General features: G+C 50.5%; 1 protein-coding gene across 4 annotated transcripts; it reads left to right on the forward strand.

Moving 5' to 3' along the window:
* The first annotated feature begins 4,602 nt into the window (after positions 1-4,602).
* Positions 4,603-16,839, forward strand: Sap30l (SAP30 like). Of its 4 annotated transcripts, none has more exons than XR_008719613.1 (5): positions 4,603-4,993; positions 8,338-8,460; positions 10,486-10,584; positions 12,069-12,854; positions 14,108-16,839. XR_008719613.1 is itself a non-coding variant. In XM_055602751.1 (5 exons), the coding sequence occupies exons 2-5, from the start codon at positions 5,638-5,640 to the stop codon at positions 12,195-12,197; spliced, it is 444 nt and encodes a 147-aa protein (XP_055458726.1). In that variant the 5' UTR covers positions 4,924-4,993; positions 5,610-5,637; the 3' UTR covers positions 12,198-16,839. The 4 variants fall into 4 exon arrangements, 3 of the variants coding, with proteins under 3 accessions (XP_055458724.1, XP_055458726.1, XP_055458725.1); XM_055602751.1 differs by adding an exon at positions 5,610-5,730 and having other exon boundaries at positions 4,924-4,993; positions 12,069-16,839; XM_055602749.1 differs by having other exon boundaries at positions 12,069-16,839.
* The last annotated feature ends 6,295 nt before the right edge of the window (positions 16,840-23,134 follow it).

Below are 23,134 nucleotides of genomic sequence, written 5' to 3' on the forward strand. Positions count from 1 at the left end.
TCTCTTCCACCCTCTCTTCTAACCCCCTAACACTAGATAGAAAAGAAATGAAGAATAGTGAGGAAAAGGCTCTATGTTCCCGTTAGACTACTTCCTGCTGATTAGGAGTATCAAGTTTCCTGGAGTAATTTTGATCTTTGCTGTCAGGATATCTAATTTCTTCTTGTTGTTTCTTTTCCCATGGATACTTGACAAACCAACAGCCACCTCACCTGTGGGGCCCTAGCATTTATATATCCTCTGAAAAGTTCCAAGAATTCCAAACATCACACACTCACAGAAACTATCTGCAGCTGTCAAAACCACACCCCTGCTAAAGCGTTAGGTAAGTCATAGTCATCTGCTGTGACACAGCCTCATATCCTCACACCTGGGATTAAAATGAAAACATATACCCATAATGCTTCTGTGGGGGGGGGGTATTTGGCTGTCCTGGACTCCCTTTGTAGACCAGGCTGGCCTCAAATGCACAAAATCCTCCTGCCTGAGCCTCCCAGAGGGCTGGGATTACAGGTGAGTGCCACCATGCCCAGTTTCTATCTCTGTGTTTTTAAAAGAAACCCAAATTCTCACTACAGACAAGAGTCTCAATGAGTAATTAGCTAGATTAAGTTGGCCTGTGGGATGTCTCAGTGTGGAGATTGTCTTAATTGTTAGTTGATATAGAAAGACCCTAGTTACTGTGGGCAGTGCTGTTACCTGGCCTGGGGCCCTGGACTGTATAAGAGTAGAGAAAGGAGGATTGGAGGATGATTTAGTGCTTCAGAGCACTTTCTGCTCTTGAAGAGGGCTGGGTTTGCTTCCAGCACCCTCATGGTAGCTCAGATTGTCTGTAACTTCTGTCCCAGAGGATCTGATGCCCTCTTCTGGCCTCCTAGAGCACTGTATGCATGCAGTGCTCCCATACATACATGCAAGTAAAACACTGATACATGTAAAATAGAAACACACAATCTTTTGTGTGTGTGTGTGTGTGTGTAAAGAACAAGCAAGGATCCATGATGCCTATTCTCTCTCTACTTGTGACTGCAGATGTGATGATACTTTGAGTTCCTGCCTTGAGTTCCTGGTTTATAATTTCAGTGTTGGACTGAAATTATAAACCAAACAAACCCTCTTATTCCCTATTGTTTTTTTTTTTTTAAATCAGGTTATTTTAAATCAGGAAATGAAACGAGAGCACCCCCTCTATGTAGCACTCATGATACATTCAAGACTTTGTTCTGGAATATAGACTCTGCAGCAAGACTCCTAGTAAATTGTGATTTTTTCCATTAATATTTATTACTATTTTTCTTTTTTTAAAGATTTTATTTACTTATTTATTTATTATGTAATACAGTGTCCTGCCTGCATGTGTGCCTGCAGGCCAGAAAAGGGCTTCAGATCTCATTATAGATGGCTGTGAGCCACCATGTGGATGCTTGAATTTGAACTCAGGACCTCTGGAAGAGCAGCCAGTGCTCTTAGCCTCTGAGCCATCTCTCCAGCCCTACTTTTGTTTTGTTTTGTTTTGTTTTTACTGTAAAATAAAAAGACCTGTTAGAAAAAAATGAAAAAGTACAAAAATGTCAACCACATTTCTGATACCCCAAAATAATCACTATTTGTAATCTAAAGTATTTCCTATGTGTGTTTTTGATTTTGAAAAAAAAGGTTATTACATACTTTTTTTTTCCTATGGGGGAGTGGTGCACTCGTGCCACAGTAAGGCTGTGGAGAGAGGACAACTTGCATGAGTCACTTCTCTCCTTCTGCCACGTGGGTCCTGGGGATAGAACTCAGGTCAGGAAGCTTATTGCTGAGCTATCTCACTGGCCCAGCAATTGTTGTTTGTGTTGTGCTGTGTCATGTTGTGTTTGGGGTTGGGGGCTCTTGCACATCCTCCCAGGGAGGCCCAATCTCCTGGAGCTGGCATTACTGTCAGCTGTGAGCCACACGACATAGGTGTTTGGAAATGAACTGGGGTCCTGTGGAAGAGCAGTATCTTTCCAGTGTCCCATTCCTGCATGTATTATTTTAACATAGATTCACACATATCACAATCCACGTGCAATTTTATGTACTTGTTTTGTCTTTTTTTTTTTTTTTGGGGGGGGGGAGGCAAGGTCTCACATAGCCCAGGCTAGCCTCAAGTTCAACAACCAGTAGCTGAGAATGAGTCTGAACTCCTGATCCTGCTGCTTTCTTCTCAGGGGTTGGCACGACAGTGTGCCATCACTCAGCATTGAAAACGGCATTTCTCCAATTCTCCATCACTCTTTGATAAAGAGTTGATAGTGAATTTTAACACACACATGCACCGATGCTGAATACACCCTAAAAATCGAGTGCACATCATTTTCTGAAGATGTTAAATTTCGTTTCACCACTTCTTTTTGGTAACTTTTAGAGTATTTTTATTTTATTTGGTTTTTCGAGACAGTTTCTCTGTGTAGCCTTAGCTGTCCTGGACTCACTTTGTAGACCAGGCTGGCGTCAAACTCACAGACATCCACCTGCCTCTGCCTCCCAGAGCGCTGGGATTACAGTCATGCGTCACCCGTCCACTGAGTGTATATATATATATATATATATATATATATATATATATATATATATATGCATATTTATATGCAATTTCACAATGGACATTGTTTTTTGTTGTTGTTGTTTTGTGACAGGATCGCACAAAACCAAAACTGGCCTGCCCGTTATGTAGTCAAGAATGACCTTGAACCTCAGAGCCTCCTGCTAAAAGATGGAATTACAGGGCCGTGCCAACACACCCTATTTAAGTAGTACGGGGGAGGGGCAATTCCAGAGCTTTGAATGTGCTGGTCAGCTGCACTGCCACCGAATTAGAGTCAGCTCCCATGGTGGCCCTAATACTCTATTTTATCTGATAGATGTATTTTTCTAATATACTGTCTCCTGAGTGAAATTAGTAAAAAAAAAAAAAAATTGCCTTTAAAGAGAATTTAAGAGCTTACCTGACACTGACACCCATCCCAGCCTTTTACCCTTCCCCCCCACCCCCCACAACTCTACTGGATGTATGATCTGACCCTCAGAAAATTTTCCTGTGTCCTTTCAGGAAGGGCGAGGTAGCACCCTGGCCTTGGCAGGGCAAGGTGGCCTCCTCCCTGCTTCGTGGCTTGAAGCAATAAAACTACAGATCAGTAATGTCTGATAGTGAGTCCTCTGTCGGTGGCCTAAGGGCCTTGCTGAGTGGCCTCAGCCTACAAAGCCCATCCTGCCACCAGCCCAGGGAAGGCTGCTCTGGTCCCTGAACTCTCAAGTCCCTCTTTCCCTGGTGCTCGCTGTACCCAGAGGTTGCTACTTCCCATACCCGACCTCTGCCGTCTCTCCACGCCTCTTTATGAGCATCTGCACCTTCACGCTGGCTTTACGTCCCGTGTCATGCACCCTGCCTCCCGTGGCCGCGCAGGTCTTCCAGCCCAGGCTTTTCCGTTTTGCCCAGTCTGTTCTCCTGGTAGCACTTTCTCCCTAAGGTCCCCTTTCCATACCCCTCCCTACGCCTTTCCCTCAGTTCCCTGCGCACAATGATGCTTCAGTTCACTTCAAACGTGATCTCTGTGGCACGTCTGTCCCTGTCTCTGACCCCATCAGCAACCTGCGGTATACCAGACGCTGCGGCCTGTCAGACCCAGCTAAGCATTCAGTCCCGGAACTGGCACCTTGCTCACAACCCCACAATGGAGCCGGGTTCCTGCTCAGCATCCTGCGATGGAACTGGGAATCTGCTCACCATTCCGTCCCTCGACCGGACCCTGTGTATCTCCTGTCTTCTCTCAGCGTCCCGTCCCGGAGTGGGGACGCTGCTCAGCATCCAGTCCCGGAGGGGAAACCCTTCGTCCCGCCACATCCCGTTCAGCAAGCCCTCCCCGCGTCCCTCCTGACCCAGCTCAGCATCTCGCCCCAGAGCCAGATGCTCACCACCATTCCATCCCCGGACCAGGACATCCTGCTTTCTTCCAGACCCCGCTCAGCATCCCTCCTCGGAGCGAGGACCCCGCTCATCACCTAACTGGGACCAGAACATGCGGCACTCCTCCAGACCCATCTCAGCATCCTGCTCCACAACCAGGACTGAACGCCGCTGCCCTCCCTAGCCAGGCTAACTCTTGCCTCTTGCACTTTCTCTACTTTGAACCCATCCCAGCAGAGTCCAGGAAGTAGCCTGGCACCGGAGACCGGCAGCGGCACCACCCAATGGGGAATGCCAGCGGCGACGGAGGCCCCGCCCATAAAGAGAATCCGGCCATTGAGCGCACGGAGGCAGGACTTCCGTTGTGCCGCGGCGGGCGGGGGAGCGCACTGTTGTGGTGCGGCGCGTCGGGCGGGCGGCGGCCGGGGCGGCCCAGGGGCTGCCGCGGGGACTCGGGGCGCCGCCGAGCGGCCGGACCCTGGGGCGGGTCGTGCTCACCGCGGGGCCCGGACACGGCGGGTTCGAGGCCGGGCCCCTGCACGGGGAGCCGCTGGGTGGAGACTTTGCCGCGCGGCGCGGAGCAGGCGGGAGCCGGCGGGGGCCTCGGGAACCCCAGGGCGGCCGGGCCCGGATCCCGGGGGAACCTCGTCAGCCCGGGCCGGAGCCTCGGCCTGAGCATCCCCGACGGGGCCCGGGCTGCAGGAGCACAGAGCAGCCGGGCCTCGCGGAGCTTAGAGCGCGCCTGACCCGGGGCGCACCGTGGGACCCGGGCGCGGGGCTGGCGAAGAGCTGCCCCGCGGGGCCAGCAGCCGCGGAGTGGCCTACAGGGGCCCTCCCCCGGAGGGGCCGGGCCGGGGCGGGGAGATGAACGGCTTCAGCACGGAGGAGGACAGCCGCGAAGGGCCCCCTGCCGCCCCCGCCGCCGCCCCGGGCTACGGCCAGAGCTGCTGCCTCATCGCGGACGGCGAGCGCTGCGTCCGGCCCGCGGGCAACGCCTCCTTCAGCAAGAGGGTGCAGAAGAGCATCTCGCAGAAGAAACTCAAGCTGGACATCGACAAGAGCGTGAGTCTCGGGGCGCAGCGCAGGGCCGCAGGAAGGACCCCGGGGACGCTCCGCGCGCTGGGCCTCGCCGCGCGGTCTGTGCGAAACGGGGGACTCAGAATCGTGGAGGCCGCTCTGTGCTCCGCGGTGCTGCCCGCATCCCGAGGGTGGGCTGAGGGAAATGCGAGGGCTTGGCACACTCTCCCTGCCTGGGAAAGTGACAGCAGTTTCCAGCTGTCACTGTTGCGCCGGATAGTAGAGCAGAAAGAGGTTGGTTACTTTTGCAAGAATTGGGCACGAGGGGTGACGAGGGGACCCGGAGGTTGGTCTTCAACTTCGTTCTCCCTCCAGGGACCTTGTCGTTCTTTCAGACACTAGCAAGGTGGCCGCGACTTTCCTGCTTCCCGCGGCCTCGGTCTCTGCAGCGCAGCAGCTGGCGGCGAATGAGTTGTTCTGAGATGTGGTACAAATAAGGCCAAGGCCAGGTCTTAGATGGCTGTTGCTGTGGATGTGATTGGAGGAGGGGGCGGGGAATCAGTTTTCTTGAGGGATAGCGTCTTTGGTAATGCTGATGGAGGCGGAGATGTGGAAATTTGAAATTGAATGGGATTTTAATGCGCCTTGTGGCTAATTATAGGAAACTTCCTGAGTGATTTCACCTACCGATGTTAACGGTTCTGAAGATGTGCCCGTGCCAACCGGCTAAGAACTTGTTAGTTTCACATCGGTTGTTGCAATCCCTGAGTGGCCGCTTCCAGGTTAGGAATTGGGGCTGAGTTAAGGAACTTGTCATATTCGGGGAGCTTGAATGATTAATGTCCAACGGTTAGGGGAAATGGGACATTGCCTGTTAGCTGAAAGGAGAGCCCATCTTTACACTTCTGATGTAGCAGAAGCTGAGGCTGGGCGTAGGAAGCAATGGAGTCAAGCACACTGCACTTAGAAGCTGGCTAATTTCCTAAACCCATTCATTACCTGGCCTGCTTCCAAACCCTATATCCAAGTTTCATTTGTCTATAATAAATAAGGTCATCGTCCTTTCTTTTAGAGTCTTCTCTTGCACACTCAGGTTTATTTAATTAACCACTGTAGTCTGGCTCTTTTGAAATAGTTCAGGGGTTTTGGTTTGTTTTTGTTTGTTTGTTTTGTTTTGTTTTTAAATGATTGGGACTTTCTTTTTACAAATGTCTGAAGGAATGAATGAATGAGTGAATGAATGAGTGAATTCACTCTGAAGCAAAAACTGGCTAAACACTAAGGTGTCCCCTGATAATCACATGTGGGAATGAAAAGGGAATTCTAGAATGGCAGTGAACGTATCCTCCTGGAAACGATGTGTGCCTCCTGTGTGGGCTGCTGGCAGTGTTTCTGTGAGCAGTCCCCACATCTGGATGGTCGTTGCAGCAGAGACTCCGTTTGCCCACTCACCCCGTGGGGAACCCGTGTAGAGCACCGTTGAGCATGTCACACACATTTTCTAGAAGAAAGCCCCCCCCCCATGCCCTGCCCAAGCATTCCCCCAAAGGCAGTGTTTGAAAGGGAAGGCATGTCCTTAGACAGACAGACTGTCTCACTTCAAGGTGGTGGTGTGGTCGTCTCTGAAAGAGTTTCTGTTTCATTCCACAGGCTTGGGCAGGAACTCAATCCCAAGTGACTGCTGTGTTATGGGAATTTCTAGCTGTTGTAGCAAGTGAAACAGGAGAGGAAAGGGGGGGAAAAAAGACAACCACTGTGAGCCTTTGCTCCTGCCCTCATGGCCCCACTGCACCCACAAAGGCCGCTGAGCCCTGAGGCTGCTGAAAAGCAGTTCAGACTTGAGCATGGTTGAGGATAGAGAATGGCTGTCTTGTAAAAGGACCTAGCAAGCACCCTTTTAAAATAAAATCCCACAGCCCTTCAGGTGGACACGTGTCACCTCTGGAATGTATTAATGCCTAGTCAGCTTGCAATTGACAAGTTTCTTCTTTACTTCTGCAGAGTGGTTGAAAATGGGAATCATGCAAAGAAAGTGTTTTTTGGGGGGAGGGCATTTACCAAGGCTCAGAAGGTTTCATAGCCTTGGGGGACCCTCTTCCCCACTCCGGATCTGACACCTTCCCACCTAAGCTTTAGAAACCCTCCCTCCCCCCCCCCATTCTGCTAATCTCCTCAGTTTACCACTGTGCTTCTGGGAAGCAGCTTGCTCTCTCAAGAGGCACTTGGCTGCATTGCCAACCCAAGTACCAGATGCCAGAGATGGGACGGGGATCCATGTCTTGTATCAACTGTGTTACTCTTTAGGACAGTGGCACATACTATGTCTGAAACTTCATTGCCAGAGTGGAATCCAGCAAAGCCATCCAAGATTGTGACCATGTAAGAGGTGGCTTTTGCCAGCATAAGCTGTTTTTAGATATGAGAGTACGTACATTGGTGCATCCGCATTTATTGAGCGCCTGCTGTGTGCAAGACAGCATCTCAGTATAAACTCAAAATGACTCATGACTCACTAACCCAACCACACGAAACTGATACTCATCTGACTAAACAGTTTTCATTATTCCCTCCGTAAAACAGCCTGAATTAATTGATGGTGACTTCCTGTCAGCTTACTTTTATCTTCAGGGATTTAAGGACTAAACTTCAGTTCAGATGCCCCCCCCCCCAGAACATTTGTGCACCATCTGTCCCTTCCCAAGGCCTTTTACGCGTGCACTGGGTTCCGCAGGGTCTTCGAATGGCTCCTCCAGGCAACTGTGGTCCTTACGTCCTTAAATAAAAACACGCTCTTCACATTTGAGCCGCTGTTGGCACCTTTACTAATATGCTGCGGTATTTATTAGAAAACCGGGGTAATATCCACTCTCTTTTATGTGGGTCTCCTTTGTAAGAATTCTGCTTCTCCGTGCTCCTTTGTGGATCAGATGTGAAGCAGCGGGAGTCAGGTTTTCCACTGGTACCCTGCAGTGGTGAGCTGTTGTGAATGCCATCTCCAGTCCATGCTGCCCATCTCTGCCTCCTGCACGTGCACAACTCCTTCCCGTACCTGTCAAGAGAGCCTTCTCCCAGCTGCGGCCATCTCCCTGTACTGTAGAGATGTGAGTGCTCATGCGCTGTGTTATTATTGGTGGTGGTAGCAGTGTGTGTGTGTGTGTGTGTGTGTGTGTGTGTGTGTGTGTGTGTGTATGAGATACGCAAGTTGGGCATGTACTTCCACTGAGCTGTACCTTCAGTCCTCTGTATTTCTTCTTCCCTGGCCTTATGGTTGTAGGCTGTGGCCTGTCTCGCACTCATCTGTCTCGCTACTACCTGGCCAAAAGAGGAGGCCGCTGACTCCCCGGGTCCCATTGGGTGGATGACACTGACGTTGGGTTTCTTCCCATCAGGTAAGGCACCTGTACATCTGCGACTTCCACAAAAATTTCATCCAGAGCGTCCGAAATAAAAGGAAGAGGAAGACCAGCGATGATGGCGGAGACTCCCCTGAGCATGACACCGACATTCCTGAGGTAAAGGCCAGAATGCTGGTAGAGAGAGCAGGGAGAACAGGTTGTGATCCAAGCCTTCCCAGCAAGAGAATGAGAAGAGGGGGTTCTGACTCCAGCTCTCTCCATGGCTGTTACATTTTCTGAACTAAGCAGTCGTCTTTGTCTGCTTGCCTTGCTGTGGTTTGTCTGAAGTTTTCTAGATTTTCAGTGATCTTGACCGTGAAAGCTTGGTGATCAGCTGCTCTGCCTGCCAGTCACTCTCCAGACAGCCCCAAGGGCCAAGGTCCCAGGTGGTGCTAGAAGCTCTGCTCATGGTTCTTGCAGTAGACTGCAGGGCTTTGGGTCTTGAACCTGACCAGGGCCCCCATGACATCTTGTAACACTCTGTCCTCGCCTTTAAAGTTAATGCTGAGTGCGTGTGATCCAGACAGCTCTCTCCCCTTCTTGTTTGACCTGAAAGTAAAGGTTCATCTTGTCCCCACCACCAAGTGGGCTAGGGCTTCTCCCCAGAGCCACACTGCGGTCATTTAGCCGGCACTGACATTTGAGGGGAGGGAGCGAGCATCTTGAGTGTTATAAGATCAGCGGCAACACCCTGACCTCTGGAGGCCAGTGATATCAGTGCCTGAGCTGTGACAGTGGCATGTCCTTCAGACACTGCCACATGTCCTTCGAGATGTGCCCCCAAATTAAAAAAAAAAAAAAAGCACTGCACAAGGCCGGGCATGGTGGCACACGCCTGTAATCCCAGCACTCTGGGAGGCAGAGGCAGGCCGATCTCTGTGAGTTCAAGACAAGCCTGGTCTACAAAGCAAGTCGAAGACAGCCAAGGCTACAGAGAGAAACTGTATCTTGAGAAACAAACAAACAAACAAACAAAAAGCACTGCATAAAACCCTGAGTCCCAGCCTCTCCCCCAGAAGGTTCCCGTGTGTGCTGAGGGGACTCCAGGAAGGAATAGCTGGGTTTCCTTCCAAAGTGTTCCCCCTTGGGCGTCTGTGAAAGGAACTATGCCTGGTGTGCACTGAGTATTTGACACATCATTATCTCCCCGTGAGCACGCTTCGTGGTTGGGAGTAAAAGTAGACAGGCCTTATTTTGCAGGTGTGAAGGAGCCCGTGAAACTCAGCCCTGTGCCTGTCCCTCTCCCCATGTCCCTTCCCTAGCCTTGCTTTCCAGTATCTTTCTGTTGCCTGCAGCATTGCCGCTGTTTCATAAAGACGTATTCAGTTTCTGAATCCCTTTGACTAAGCATTTTGGAAAAGGTTTCCAAGAATGTTTTGAAATGAATGGATGACTCTGGACCCTCATATTGATCACTTTTTTTTTTTTAAGTGAGTTCTACTTGCCTGAAGCAAGAGCTTCTCTTGGAGGCAGGTAAAGGCAACCCATGTTTCTGGGCCTTCTGTACTTCATGACTGGATAGCTCATCCCCTTCCTCGGTTAGCTGAACAAAGAGACAGGAGCCCTTCTTGCCCCTCATTGAGCCATCTGCAGAGACCCCAGCCCTGACCTGCAGGCAGACCACTGTGGTAGCTTCCCAGGAAAGTGACACCTGAGGCCAGGTGTTCTATGTTCTGCTGCTACTCTGCCCAGCCATGCTCACTTCCTTCAGGTGTCCCTGAGCTGGCCTTTTGGATACCCTGGTGTCCTCTAGCACTGGCCACAGCAGGGCTCAGCTCTGTCCCCTCGCCAGAGCAGCTCCCTGTTCCCTCCAGCCCATCCAGCTTCACCCTGAAGCAGCTCCCCCAACCTGAGCGTCTTCAGGACATGCTGACCTGCCGCTAGCTGCCCAGCCTGACCTCCACTCCAGGTTTTTATTGTCAGAATCGTTCCCTCCTTGCCTCTTTCTCACTACCCCTCTGCCCCTCTTCTGCTTCAGCCTGCCGTCCTCCACCCACACAGCCCTTTCCACAGCTGCCTTTGGCCTCCTTGGCAGTCACTAGTCCTTGGTGGACAGTGTCTGCAGTTTCTTCCCTCCTCAGCCCTCCTTAGGGTGTGCCAGGCAGGGTGAGCTCAGACATACCTGTGTCTCCTCTTCCCCAGGTCGATCTGTTCCAGCTGCAGGTGAACACGCTCCGACGCTACAAACGGCACTACAAGCTGCAGACCAGACCAGGCTTCAACAAGGCCCAGCTAGCAGAGGTGGGTGGATACATCAAAGCGGTCCAGCCTATGCTCCCGTGCCCCAGCTGCTCCTCCCACATAGGGCAGAAAGCCCTGCTTCCCAAAAGAAGCCATGCTCAGAGAGGGATAGTCTTGTGAGAAGCCGCGCAACTTGCGGCCTCCTGCTTCTGAGTCATGACATTATTTTTGCAAAGTTCTTCGTAGAGCCCATTCTTTGGGGTGTGTCAGCATGACTGGCCACTGTGCCTTTAGGTTTAGGGTTTGATTGTCTCTAGGTAGTGAGGATCAAATACCAGGACTCTTTGTATGGCAAGCCATCTACCAGTGAGCTTTCCCTCACCTCTAAGACTTGACCCGACACACAAACTTTCTCGACCTCTGCTGTTAGTGGAAGTCTTTTCCTATATAATTAGTGGCACCAAAGAATGCCTTTTTCTTCACTGAGTTCTTAACTTATTTTTGTCCTGGTGGAGAGTCACCCTTATTAACACCCCCTGGCCCTCTCCTGTGTGTGATCCACAGTGCTGCGGGGCTCAAGCGCGCCTCCTGCCTCATGCACTCGGCTTCCTCGTCTCTCTTAACGCTAGAAAATTTGAGAGGCAGAGAAAAGGAAAACACACCCCATAGACTTTATTACTTCCATAGACTTTATTACTTTCTGTCTTCATCTGCCTACCCACCTCCATCCACGCAGGGACCTCCTGAAAGGCTGATGTGTCTTCATTTTTCAGCCTTTCCCACACCTGCAGAGAGGCACAACAGCAGCGAACAGCTTCGCTGCTGACCCGTTGCCAGCTAGCAGGAGGAGGAGGGCAAGGGGAAGAAGTGTGTTTCTCCAGGATTAAGACAAAAGCAGAGTCTGGGACACAGCCAGTGAGCACCCTCCTTCAGAGCGGCAGGCTTTCCCGGGGCGGCTGTCCCCCCTAGAGGAATTCTTGGGGCCATTCACTTATGTCTCAACTGTTCATTTGACATTTTGGGGTGGTTTTTGTTTCAGTGTGTGTGTGTGTGCGTGTGTGTGCATGTTGTCAAGGAAGCTGAGGCTGGTCCTGGACTCCTGACCTGTCTGACTCAGCCTCCTGAGTGCTGAGATTACAGGCATTCAACACCACACCCAGCTTGATACAATTTTTAAAGAACTCTTTTTTTTTTTTTTTTGGCCCACTTCCAGAGCCTGAAAGGCTTGGTGGCTATTGGCCAACCGACCAGAGCCATCCCAACCTCTTTACACCACAGGGTAGCTGAAGTCATGCCAGGAATGGCTAGCTGCTACTGCTGCTGAAGTATATCCATACCTTGGTGTCGTTCTGGGCCACAGTGGTGCTTGGGAAAAAGCAGCTAAGCCCTGCATCGAGGGCCCGCTACATCCTGCAGCTCCTTGGCAAGCCTGAGTGCCAGGCAGTCACTTCTGGAAGCAGCTCCTATTCCCTATTTGCAGAGTGTGGGATGGAGGGCCCGATTTGCACACATCTTAAGGGACTGTGCGCTTTCCTCCTGTGTAGACCGTGAGCCGACACTTCAGGAACATCCCAGTGAACGAGAAAGAGACGCTTGCCTATTTCATCTACATGGTGAAGAGCAACAGGAGCAGACTGGACCAGAAATCGGAGGGCAGCAAGCAGCTGGAGTGAGACACAGGCGGCCTGGGGAGGTGGAGGCCTTGGCGAGAGGACAGGCGCACGGTGCTCGATGACAGGTGGTCCCTGCAACATCTCAGCCCCTCAGGACTGTTCATATCCACTGTAAATAAAGTCTGAATGATGGATGCTGTAAATCTTTCTGTCAGGAGGATTATATTCTCACAGGTCAGCGTGTGTGCAGAAAGACCTTAAGATAACTGCTCAGACTGAAACAACAGTATTATAAAAGGAATTTTTAAAACCGGGTCTTGAGTACACAGCAAAGCTTTAAATCAGTTCTAGAAGTGCTGGGTGATATGCATTTGGCAATCACCAAGCAGTACCAGGCTGCCGCAGGCAAGGCCCAACCCTGGCAGCATGGCTCAGTGACAGCGGGATGACAGAGTAAGCCCATGTTTAGACTGACCCTTGCCCGCTGGGCATGCCGCTTTATTGCAAGTTTTGCCCATTTAGTAGCAAATCGGCTCGACACTGGTCCCTCACTTGCCCTGTGACATGTACACAGTGGACACCCAGTGTGTGTTGGCCAAGAGCTGTCCCAGCCACATAGCTTCTGCTTCGCTCCTCCTGCCACTGAGACCTGTCATGGATGTTGCTCTCTCCTTAACTAGAGGTGGAGGAAACCCTGCCCCTCCGCAAGGAGTTCAGGTAAGCAAGGACCTCTCGGCAGTTGCAAAACGTATCTGTTGCAATTCTAGAAGCAACACAAAAAACGTTACAGGCTGGCCATGGCGGTGCATGCTTTAATTCAGAAGACCAAGGCAGAAAGACAGTGAGGTCAAGGGTAACCTGGGCTAAAGACCTGCACACACAATAGATAAATGATTTTTTAAAAGTCTAAACAAAACCACATCCTTTCATGAGGGTCTTCTACGTTTTACGCAGGGTGGCTACCATGGCCCCTTACACTCCCGGCAGTAAGTGCTCTCACAGACAGATGGGGTGTCTTGAGCTCATGTTCCCAGTCTCTCGTTCACAACCTGCAGGAGAGCTGCTGGAGTCCCGGGACTCCTGCTTAGAAGCCCAGCTGTGGGGAGACAGTGTGGCTGGACTTGGCTCCCTGACCTTGCATGGCAGGATGTCATGAGCCTGGACAAGAAAGGTCACTGCTCTTTTAAGTATTAATTTCTGTCATTGTTCAAGTCAGACTCTTCTGTCTACTTCTGTCAGAACTGAAGCACCCTGGGAGAGCAAAGCTTTTGTATCCAAAGACTTGTGCAGATTTCCAGTCAGTTTGTGGGGCAAAGGGTACAGGTAGAGGAATAAGACAAAGATTCCTAATTCCCAACCATCCTGGTCAATGTCTCATTCTCCTATTCCACTGCTTTGAGTTTTTTGTAAGCCCTAACAGGACAGCAGAGGCCTGGCCCGACACTTAATGTCTCCCAGATGGCTTCCCCTAAGCGCTGTCTCAGAAATCAGACCTGACCCTACACTGAGCGAGTGGAGAATGCGGGATGCTGTTCCTTCTGTGGAGCAGAACACCATGCTCCTGTGGAATGGGGACAGGGCGCCAGTGTCTGTCACTAACATGCACTGTGTTCCCCTGTAGCCAAACTCCGAGTAGTGTTCAGGATGCATGCCACGCAGACCGCTTCCCAGTAGACCATGTGTAAAGAGGTGTGTGTGGAATACGAGCGCTGTGCTGTTTGCAAGCGAGGGCTGGTGAGGCACCCCCTGGTGTGGTCAGTCCTCAGACTTCATGCAGAAGGCTCGCTCTCCCTCCTGCCACAGAAGGAGACAACAGGAGAGCCGCGGAGAAGCTGGTGGCTGTGGGCAGATGGAACCTTTAGTTTATCCGGCCCTGTGGGAACGTCAGTGTCTTGTCAAGAAAGAATATGTAGCTTTCTGATACCTAAACCAAAACTGTGGGCATGTAAGTTCTGTCCCTGTTCCTTTAGCATCAAGTCTGGTTTCCTCTGGAGAGGCTCACTTCTGTGCAAGATGTGCCCAGAAGTCCCCGTGTTGCTGGAGAACATCTGCCCTCCAACCCAACGCCATCACAGAATCCTCGTCCTCTGAGGCAGGCAGCCTTGGAGAAGCAGAGGCAGGGCTACCTTTTTCAACCCTTCAAAACAGATCGCCTGACAGAAAGGGAAAAGCTGTTTTAACTCCGATCCAGAAGAAGCTGGCTGTGTTGCTGTGTTGTCAGAGCAGCAGCCCTTTCTCCCCATCTGCTGGCTTAGCCGTGGGCAAGAGCCTGCTGCCTTCAAGAAGGGCCGAGGCCTGGCTTGGGAGCAGTGGACAGAACAGTGCTTGTCTCAGCTACCTGTGTTTTCATATCACCTATCCATGCCACACACACACACACACACACACACAACACACACCTGTGACCTCATCGCGGTCTTCTCTCTACTCGGTGCTCCTGGGCAGAACTGAATTTCAAGCCCAGAAGTGGTGTGGCTTCCTGCCTCTAGTCCAGCCTGGTGTGGTTCTTCAGTATGCCCTGACGGTGGTCACATGGAGACATCCATAGCCTGCCATTCATTTGGGATTTTAATTTTTTTTTTTACAACACATAGGGACAGACTTCTCATTGCGTGGAACAAACTGTGAAGGGAAAAAAAAAAAAAAAAAAAGATCATGACTGAACCTCACAAAGAAGAACAACCCAAAATTCCAGGTGGAGGTTGTATCTGGAGAAACTTGGTGTCTGTGTGCCGCGTGTCCCTGCCATAGACAGCTGTGCTCATAATGGCCCTCAGAGAGCAGATCTTAGCATAACACATAGTGGTCACGTCTCCCGAGCGAGCACGGGTGTGTGCCTTCCAAGGGACTGCCTGATTTGTGATGGTCGGATAGCGTTGGTCCCAGGCATAGGCCCAAAGAAGTTGCCTTCTCAACACCATCTGAAGGTTCTCCGTGGTGTAACAGGATCCGGAAGGTTGAAGAGTCTTGAATCCTCCCATCCAGCTTCTCCATTGGTGCTGACATTCTGCTTATACCCATCCAGCCAGGAAGCAGTCCACACTTGGCTACCTCCAGGGACAGAGAGTTCACTACCTCTTGGGGAAGACTGTTCAGTCATTAGCTTCTGGCTTTTCCGCGCTCTCTGTAATTTGCCAGGACTGGGTCCTTTGCTCAAAGAGCGACCCATAGCCCCCACACATTGTATCTTTCTTCCAGAAGGAAACAGCGGGATACAATGTGTTGTTTTCACCCGGCTTACCCTAAGTATCGGTCTTGGGAAACGTTGGAGAAACCCCTCAGCCCTTGCTCAGTCATGCCAAAGTTGCCAGCAAGGCACCAGCATGCTAACAAGACTCCTAAGTCAACGGAGGCCCTAGCCCCATGCTGGCCGGCCGCACAGAGCTCGTGGTGTCTCTGAGGAGAAACTTCAGCTGGAGGATTTTAAGCAGCACAAGGCTTTGCCTGGAGTCTAAGGACCCGAGGTTGCTGAGGGCTCATGCCTTCAGGTGGACGTCACCAGGAACGCCATGTCTCAGTATCAGAGGCATGCCAGCCCCTCAGAGTCACCCAAGGTTGCCATCCCATCATGTCTTTTCTTTAGTGAATCAGGGAAACAAAAGTCCCGAGGGATTTGCCAAGGTCACATGTCAGTGAGGGGCCTTTGCAAATGCTCCTCAGTCATTTGCACTCTCTTCAGTCATCTGCAGGGTGATCTAAGGTAAGCTGCCCTGGCACATGCTAGAGCCTGTCACTAGGAGCCCCTCCAGGGCAGCTGGGCTCCTGGGGATGAACCGACCTGCAGAACTCTAGGAGAAACGAGGTGAGGATAGGGCCTGCTAAGCTTAGTAAGATGACTGGCCAAGGAGCAGACAAGCTGTCTGTAAAACCCCAGTGGGCATGCCCACCACAGCCCCTAGCCACCCAGGATAGCTCGCTCTAAATGTAGCCCAGCATAGAATCACAAGTTATGTGAAGCATTATGAGATTTATTTCACCGTTTTTTAAAACTCGGCTGTGGTGTTCTCGAACATGAACTTTTGTTGGTAAGAATTAGGCCCAGAGATGTCAAAGGCGGACCAACACCTTAGAAAGAGGGCTCCGTCCGTGTTCTCTGCCTTTCACCCTGTCTCTGAGGCTGGGTGAAGGCCCTGGCTCTGGGTTCCTACAGAACCAATCAGTCAGACTGAAGGGGGAACGAGCTCATGCACTGGGGAGCACGGGTCTTTGGGGGTGCCTTTCCTTTATTTCATTGGATTGCAGACTGCTTCCAAGTTTATGGTCGGTAAAAGTCACTGTGATATTAAGGGGGGCAGAGTGGGCCTGGGGCTCGGTGTGGAGCATCTCCGGTGACTTCCCCCTCCTGGCATATCTGAACAAAGCCCCCTTCTGCTTGCTGTCACGTGCCGTCCTTCCCTGCTTTCTGTTGCCTGTGATGCTGACTGGAGTGTATTGGGGGAATGGGATTTGTCCGCTTTGTAACTGCCTTATTGAAAAGTAAGTGCCCTTCCATCCCAGGCCTCCAACTGTATTTGTTCTCCTGCCAAACTTGGGAGGAATGGGTCACTTGTATTTTGATTTTGTGCCTGTGGCTCTGTACTGTTGAAGGTCTCGATTCTCTGGACTCTCCTTGGCATATATGCGACTCCCGTCGCAGCGTCACACAGACAGGATGGCCCGACCTTTAATTCTCAATAAATGATCTGAACGAGCAAGAGACATACTCCATGGTTCCCTTTGAATTCCTGCTCAGAATCTTAGCTGCTTCTGCCCACACCGGGCCCCAGCGGTGTGTGACAGGCTTTAGTGACAACGTAGTGACCCACACCAATACTGCCCTTCAGCCTCAGTGCGGGCAGGGCATGTGGCTCGCAGTGGAGTGGACCCAGGTCCTGGTCCTCCTGTGTGTGTCCCTCACCTGGAGAGAGGCAGTAGGCACCCCTCCCCCTGCTTAGCTCCTGCACTTAGGGGACAGGCTGCAAAGGACTATCCAGGTTCCTCTCATTAGCCTTGTGCCCCTGCCCTGTGGGGAGGCCTGTTTGAACAGGTCTTGTGATAAGAGGAGTGGAAATCCAGACTACCCCAATGCCAAAGTGTCAGAACCTTCCTTCAGCAGCTCGAGGACTGCTGTGTCTCCTCCTGCATTCACACGTGTTGCTGCCAGTCACCAGGCTAGTCACACGCACAGACATCCCACGGTTGGAGAAGCCTGGGCTCTGTGACTGAGCTTTGAGCCTGCAGGTTCCTAAGGCCTCATGGAAGCACCCTGCCCAGCCTTACACTGCCGGGGTCACAGCCAGGCTCAGCGTGCATGCCCATGCCTGTCTTAAGCAGAAAGCCAAGGGAAGTATATGAAGGTTTTCTTTTATTGTCTTGTGTTTTGCTTATTAATGATTCATTTAGTGTGTGTGTGTGTGTGTGTGTGTGTGTGTGTGTGTGTGTTGTATCTTGGTGTTCTCTGCCTGCTTGTATGTGTGTCAGATCCCCTGGAACTGGAGTTACAAACAGTTGTGAGCTGCCATGTGGGTGCTGGGACTTGAGCCTGGTCCTCTTGGATGTACAGCCAGTGCTCTTAACCGCTGGGCCATCTCTCCAGTTTTACTTTTTTTTTTCCTTCCCCTTCCCTCATGCCCCCCAGACAGGGTTTCTCTGTGTATCCCTGACTATCTTTGTAGACCAGGCTGACCTCGATCTCACAGAGATCTGCCTCTCTCTGCCTCCCGAGTGCTGAGATGAAAGGCTGTGCCACCATGCTCAGCCTACTGTTTTGCTTGTTTTTTAAAGGCAAGCTGGCTGTGTAGCCCAGGCTAGCCTTGAACTTATGATCCTCCTGCCTCAGCCTCCTGAGTGGTGGGATTAAGGAGGTGTGATACCTGGCTATGGCTTTCCTTTTGTTTTTGGCCTTTTTGAAACAAGGTCTCACTATGTAGCCCAGGCTGGACTCTTAACTCTGTCTCCTCATCTCAGCCTCAAAGAGCTGGGATGCTAGAGTATACTGACCTACCTAACAAAGTTTTCTTATTTGTTTGTTTGGAGACAGGGTTTCTCTGTGTAGCCTTGGCTGTCCTGGAACTCACTTTGTAGACCATGCTGGCCTCAAACTCACAGAGCTATGCCTGCCTCTGCCTACCAGCGTGCTGGGATTACAGGCGTGTGCCACCCCAGCTGGCTCTAACAATTTTTTCTTAATTCTTTGAGAATCCTATACAATGTGTTTTGAACGTGTTTACCCCTCTCCCAGCTCTCATGACCATGCCCTCATCTTACCCATCCCTTCCCACCCACTTTAGGATTTTTGTCTTTTTTCTGTCTTTGTCTATCAAGTCCAGTTTGTGTTGCCCACTGGTCTTGGGAGTGAGGCCCTGCCCTGACTTGTCAGCCACCTACCTCCCAGGCAGCTCTGAGATGCCAAGAGCTCTTCAACCCACCTCTCCCCAGCCCTTGCTGGGATTATGCGATAATTGCCAATTGCCGTCTCCTTACAAACAGAAGGAACTCAGATGAGGGTCAAGAGACACTCTGATCTGTGGGTATTAGGGTAAGGCCTTGGGAGTCGGATTACTACTCTGTCCATTTAGCAGAGTAATTGAATTGGGTTCTCACTTAGGGTTCCTGACCTGTCTGGCCTCAGGTGAGGAGTCATTGCTCCAGCACACCTGCTCAACCGATGGAAAATTCCAAAGCCCAGCTCCTCCTCTCTCGCCATCCACACAGCCTCAGAAGGAGATGGCCAGCCAGGGGTGGGAGGACATGCTTGTGATCCCAGCACTTGGGAAGTAGAGAGGGTCAGCCGCTCATCCAATGCCATTCTCAATTACTTAGCAAGCTGGAGAAGAGTGAAAGAGGAAAATGTGAAGTAGAGGGGAGGAAGGAAGAGAGGGACATGCACGCTTTTAAACTCAGCACTCAGGCAGGGTGCAGTGGCGTATGCCTGTGATCCCAGCACTCAGGGAGGCAGAGGTAGGTGGAGCTCTTGGGTTTGAGGCTCACTCTGGTTTACAGAGTGAGTCCAGAACAGCCAGGGCTACACAGAGAAACTCTGTCTCAAAAAAAAAACAAAAAACAAAAAACAAAAAACAAAAATCTAGCATTCAGGTAGTGTAGATAGGCATATTTGTGTGGGTTCCAGGCCAGCCTGGACTACATAGTTCTAAGCCAATTGGGATTGAATAATGACAGCTGAATAGTGAGATTTTCCAAGAAAAAGAGAGAGAGAGAGAGAGAGAGAGAGAGAGGGAAGGAGGGAGGAAGGAAGGAAGGAAGGAAGGAAGGAAGGAAGGAAGGAAGGAAGGAAGGAAGAAAGAAAGAAAAGAAAAGAAAGGAGAAGAAAGATGGCCTTAGGCCGGAGATGCAGCTCAGACTATGGTGTGCGGCCTAGCTATTATGAGGCCCAGCGTTTGAACCCAGGCACTACATAAACTGGATGGGATGACTCCTGCCATCCCAGCACTTGGGAGGCAGAGACAGGAGGATCAGAAGTTCAAGGTCATCCTCAGCTACAAAAGGGGTTTGAGGCCAGCCTGTACTACATGATACACTGTTGAAGAGGAAGAGAATGGCAGGAGGGACAGGGAAGAAGATGGCCATGAAAAGACCCATCTGGGTGGCAACAAGCTAGGAAACAGAATCAAAATAACGTGCCCACCCTTCCCAGTGGGCTGCCTGGTGAGCATGGGGACACTGTGCAGGGAGCTGAATGTTAATTCTACTGTTGCCTGTGGTTGTAAAGACACTCATAGAGGTCATGGAAGGTGCCCATCCACCTCCCTAAAGAGACCCTGAGGTACTAGAACTGCTTTGGTTGTGGACCCAAGGTTCATGTGGCTCCGGGAGCACTCTTCAGCCCCACAGCAAAGAAGTCAAAGTGCTTTGCTTTGAAGCTGCACGGTGTGGGACACCCCGGTCCCCATCGACGGCATTTGCTCGGTTTTAATGAGGGATTCCGGGAAATCACTACAAATCTAGTTAGGGAATTTAATAGGGTCTGATGGAGGTTAACAAGGTACACCCAACCTCCCAGCCAGGTTTTAGCTTCCCGGGACCCTAGAGTATTAGCACAAAAAAGGAGTACGGACACCTTCAGGAATGAAATGGGGTTAAAGAAACCATCAGAAGTTGTCAAGAGGGACAGTGCAGGAGCACACTTCCGTTAAAGAGCCTGGCAGCTGGAGGTCAGGGTGTATTTATTAAACAGCTGAAGCCACTGCTCTCTTACAGGTGGACACCACATGGACAGCCAGGCAGGAAAGGCCACCAGCACCACACCAACTGTGAGAGCCCTGGTTGCTGGGTTGGGAGTGGGCTGCTTCTGGGTGCTTTCTGGGTGCTATTTAAACTGTAGAATGGTCACCAGTGCCAGTTATGTGTGCCCCAACTTATCATTTGACCGGTGGTTCTCAACCCTCCTAATGCTGTGACCCTTTAATACAGTTGCTCACCACCACCATAAAATTATTTTCATTGCTACTTCATAACTGTAATTTGCTACCATTATGAGTTATACTGTAACTATCTGATATGCAGAATGGTTTTAGGCAACCCCTATAAAAGGAATATTCCATCCCCAGATGGGTGGAGACCCTAAGGTTGATAACTGCTGATCTAGACTGTCTCGTAGTCCAGGCTGGCCTAGAAACAGCTATGAAACAGAAGATGACCTTGAACTTCGGATTACAGGCGTGTAACACCATTTCCAGTGTGTTGGGCAGCTAGGAGTCAAACTCATAGCCTCATGCTAGGCAAGTGCTTTACCAACCTCCAAGGCTACTTTTTTAAAATTTATATGTACATATGTGTTCATTACGTACATTGACATGAACATTATGCTACCTTCGTGCACACCCATGAAAGCAAAAAGAGGGTGCCAGATGCCCCGGAACTGGAGTTATAGGTGCCTCTGAGCCACCCAACGTGGCTGCTAGGAACCGAAATCTGGCCCTCTAGAAGAGCAAAGACCCTTTACTGCTAAGGTATCTCTCCAGATCCCGGAAGGCACTTTTTGTTTGTTATTTTTGTTTGTTTGTTGAGACAAAGTTTCCCTTTGTAGCCCTGGAACTCACTCTGTAGATCAGGCTGGCCTCAAACACAAAGTGATCTGCTTTGATTAGAGGCGTGTGCCGACGCCACCACCACCACCACCACCGCTGGGCAACAGTGCAGTCTTCAATCTGGACAACATTTGTGTCTTATAAAGGGGCATCACCCAGCTCTCTCTGTAGGTTTTCAGTACGTGCTGTGGAACAGTGTGGTTGGGAAGAGGAAAAGCAGAACCCATCACCTGCTACTGTGTTTGTCGCTAAGAACTCACTGTGTGCCAGGCTCCGTGCTAAGCACCTTACATGCCCAGACAGCTGTTACACATCAGCCCTCTTAGCAAAACCACCGGCGTCTCCATCAGACCAGCTGCACTTGCTTGCAAGAGACCATCTTGGACAAGCAGAGCCTGGTGACTGTTGACATTCCTTCAGAGAAAAACGGGTGTAGGCAGGGTCACCTGAGGTTCCAGCTGCTCCTCCCAGTCATTTGTGTGCAATTCTACCCTAATTGCACTTGGCCTCGAGGGACTCAGGAAAAGCTAGTGTTTGTAGTCTGGGGGAACTTATCTAAAGAGGGGTTCCTGTCATTTAAAAAAAAAAAAAGCTAAAAGAGAGCTCCCATTTGTTCCAGCTATACTGATGTTGGGGAAATACCCAAAGGAATTCATTTTCAACCACAGGGACATGCGCATATTCACATTCATCTGCTGCTTTATTCACAATAGCTAGGAAATGTCCATCTATGTCCATCCACAGATGACTTATGTAGTACAGATATGCAATGGAGTTTTTAATTCAGATTTTTTTTAAAAAGAGGAAATCACTAGATGTGGTGATGCACACTTTTAATCCCAGCAACTTTCACAGTCACTAAGGATGGTGGTTTGAGTGAGAATGGTCCCTATAGGCTCACATTTGAAATGCTTGGTCCCCAGTTGATGGAACTGCTTGGGAAGGATTAGGAGGTGTGGCCTTGTTGGAGGAGGTGTGTCAGGGGTGGGGCTTTGAGGTTTCAAAAGCCTATGCCAAGCCCAATTAGCTCTTACTTTGTCTGGTGCTTGAGGATCAAGGGGTGAGTCCTAGCCAGGCAGTGGTGGCACACACCTTTAGTTTCAGCGCTCAGAAGGCACAGTTGGGCAGATCTCTGCATCTGAGGCCAGCCTGGTCTATTGCTCCAGTGCCTGCCTGCCTGCCTGCCACGCTCCCCATCATGATGGTGGTGGACCCTAATTCTCTGAAACTGTAAGCCCTAATAATCTTTTTCTTCTATAAGGTGCCTTGGTCATGGTGTCTTATCACAGCAATAGGGAAGTAATGAGGACCCTGAATGTCAAAGGAACGACGTATGTTGGCTTCTTTTGCAATTTGAAAATGGTTCTTGCTGCATCAATACCCAGAATTTGAATCCACTTATCCACCATGATAAAAACAAAATAAACAAAACAAAACAAAACAAAACAAAAGCTATGATGGACTTGAAACGAGGGGGAAAATTACTTCCAATTCTCTTTCATGACTTTGCCTGTGGTCCATCCTTCCTCATCACCTCATGTAATGAAAAGATTTGAATAAAATAAAAAATAAAGAGGGCTCATCAGGTAAAGGGTCATGTTTCTCCTTTAAGAGACGCACCCCTCTTACCTGCTTCCTCCAACCAGGCCCCATCTCCCAGTAATGCCATTGTACTGTGAGTCTGCTCAGGCAGTGCTCAGGAGACAGTCACTTCCAAGACCTTTAACCAGGTCTTTGGGGTCATAGTTCATATTCAAACCATAACAAAATAAGTGATTTGTCCCAAGTCACAGGAAAGTACTGTGATGAGACCAAAGCAAAGGTCCGGAGTTCACCGACCCTGCCTTTGAGGACAGGGCTGTGCCTGTGAGCCTGGAGATGCCTGAGCTGGCATCAAAGGCTTATGCTAAGACCACTAAGGAAGGCTAACTAAGGGCTCACAGCCACCAGCAACCGGACCATGTTAAAGTG

The sequence above is a fragment of the Psammomys obesus genome, unplaced genomic scaffold (assembly GCF_907164565.1).
Source record: "Psammomys obesus unplaced genomic scaffold, mPsaObe1.curated_primary_1811, whole genome shotgun sequence".
Lineage (NCBI taxonomy): Eukaryota > Metazoa > Chordata > Mammalia > Rodentia > Muridae > Psammomys > Psammomys obesus.

Coding starts and splice junctions, on each gene's coding strand:
- Sap30l (XM_055602749.1), top strand. CDS start 4,796: ATGAACGGCTTCAGCACGGAGGAGGACAGCCGCGAAGGGCCCCCTGCC. Junction 4,994..8,337: donor AGCTGGACATCGACAAGAGC/GTGAGTCTCGGG, acceptor TCTTCCCATCAG/GTAAGGCACCTGTACATCTG. Junction 10,585..12,068: donor ACAAGGCCCAGCTAGCAGAG/GTGGGTGGATAC, acceptor CCTCCTGTGTAG/ACCGTGAGCCGACACTTCAG.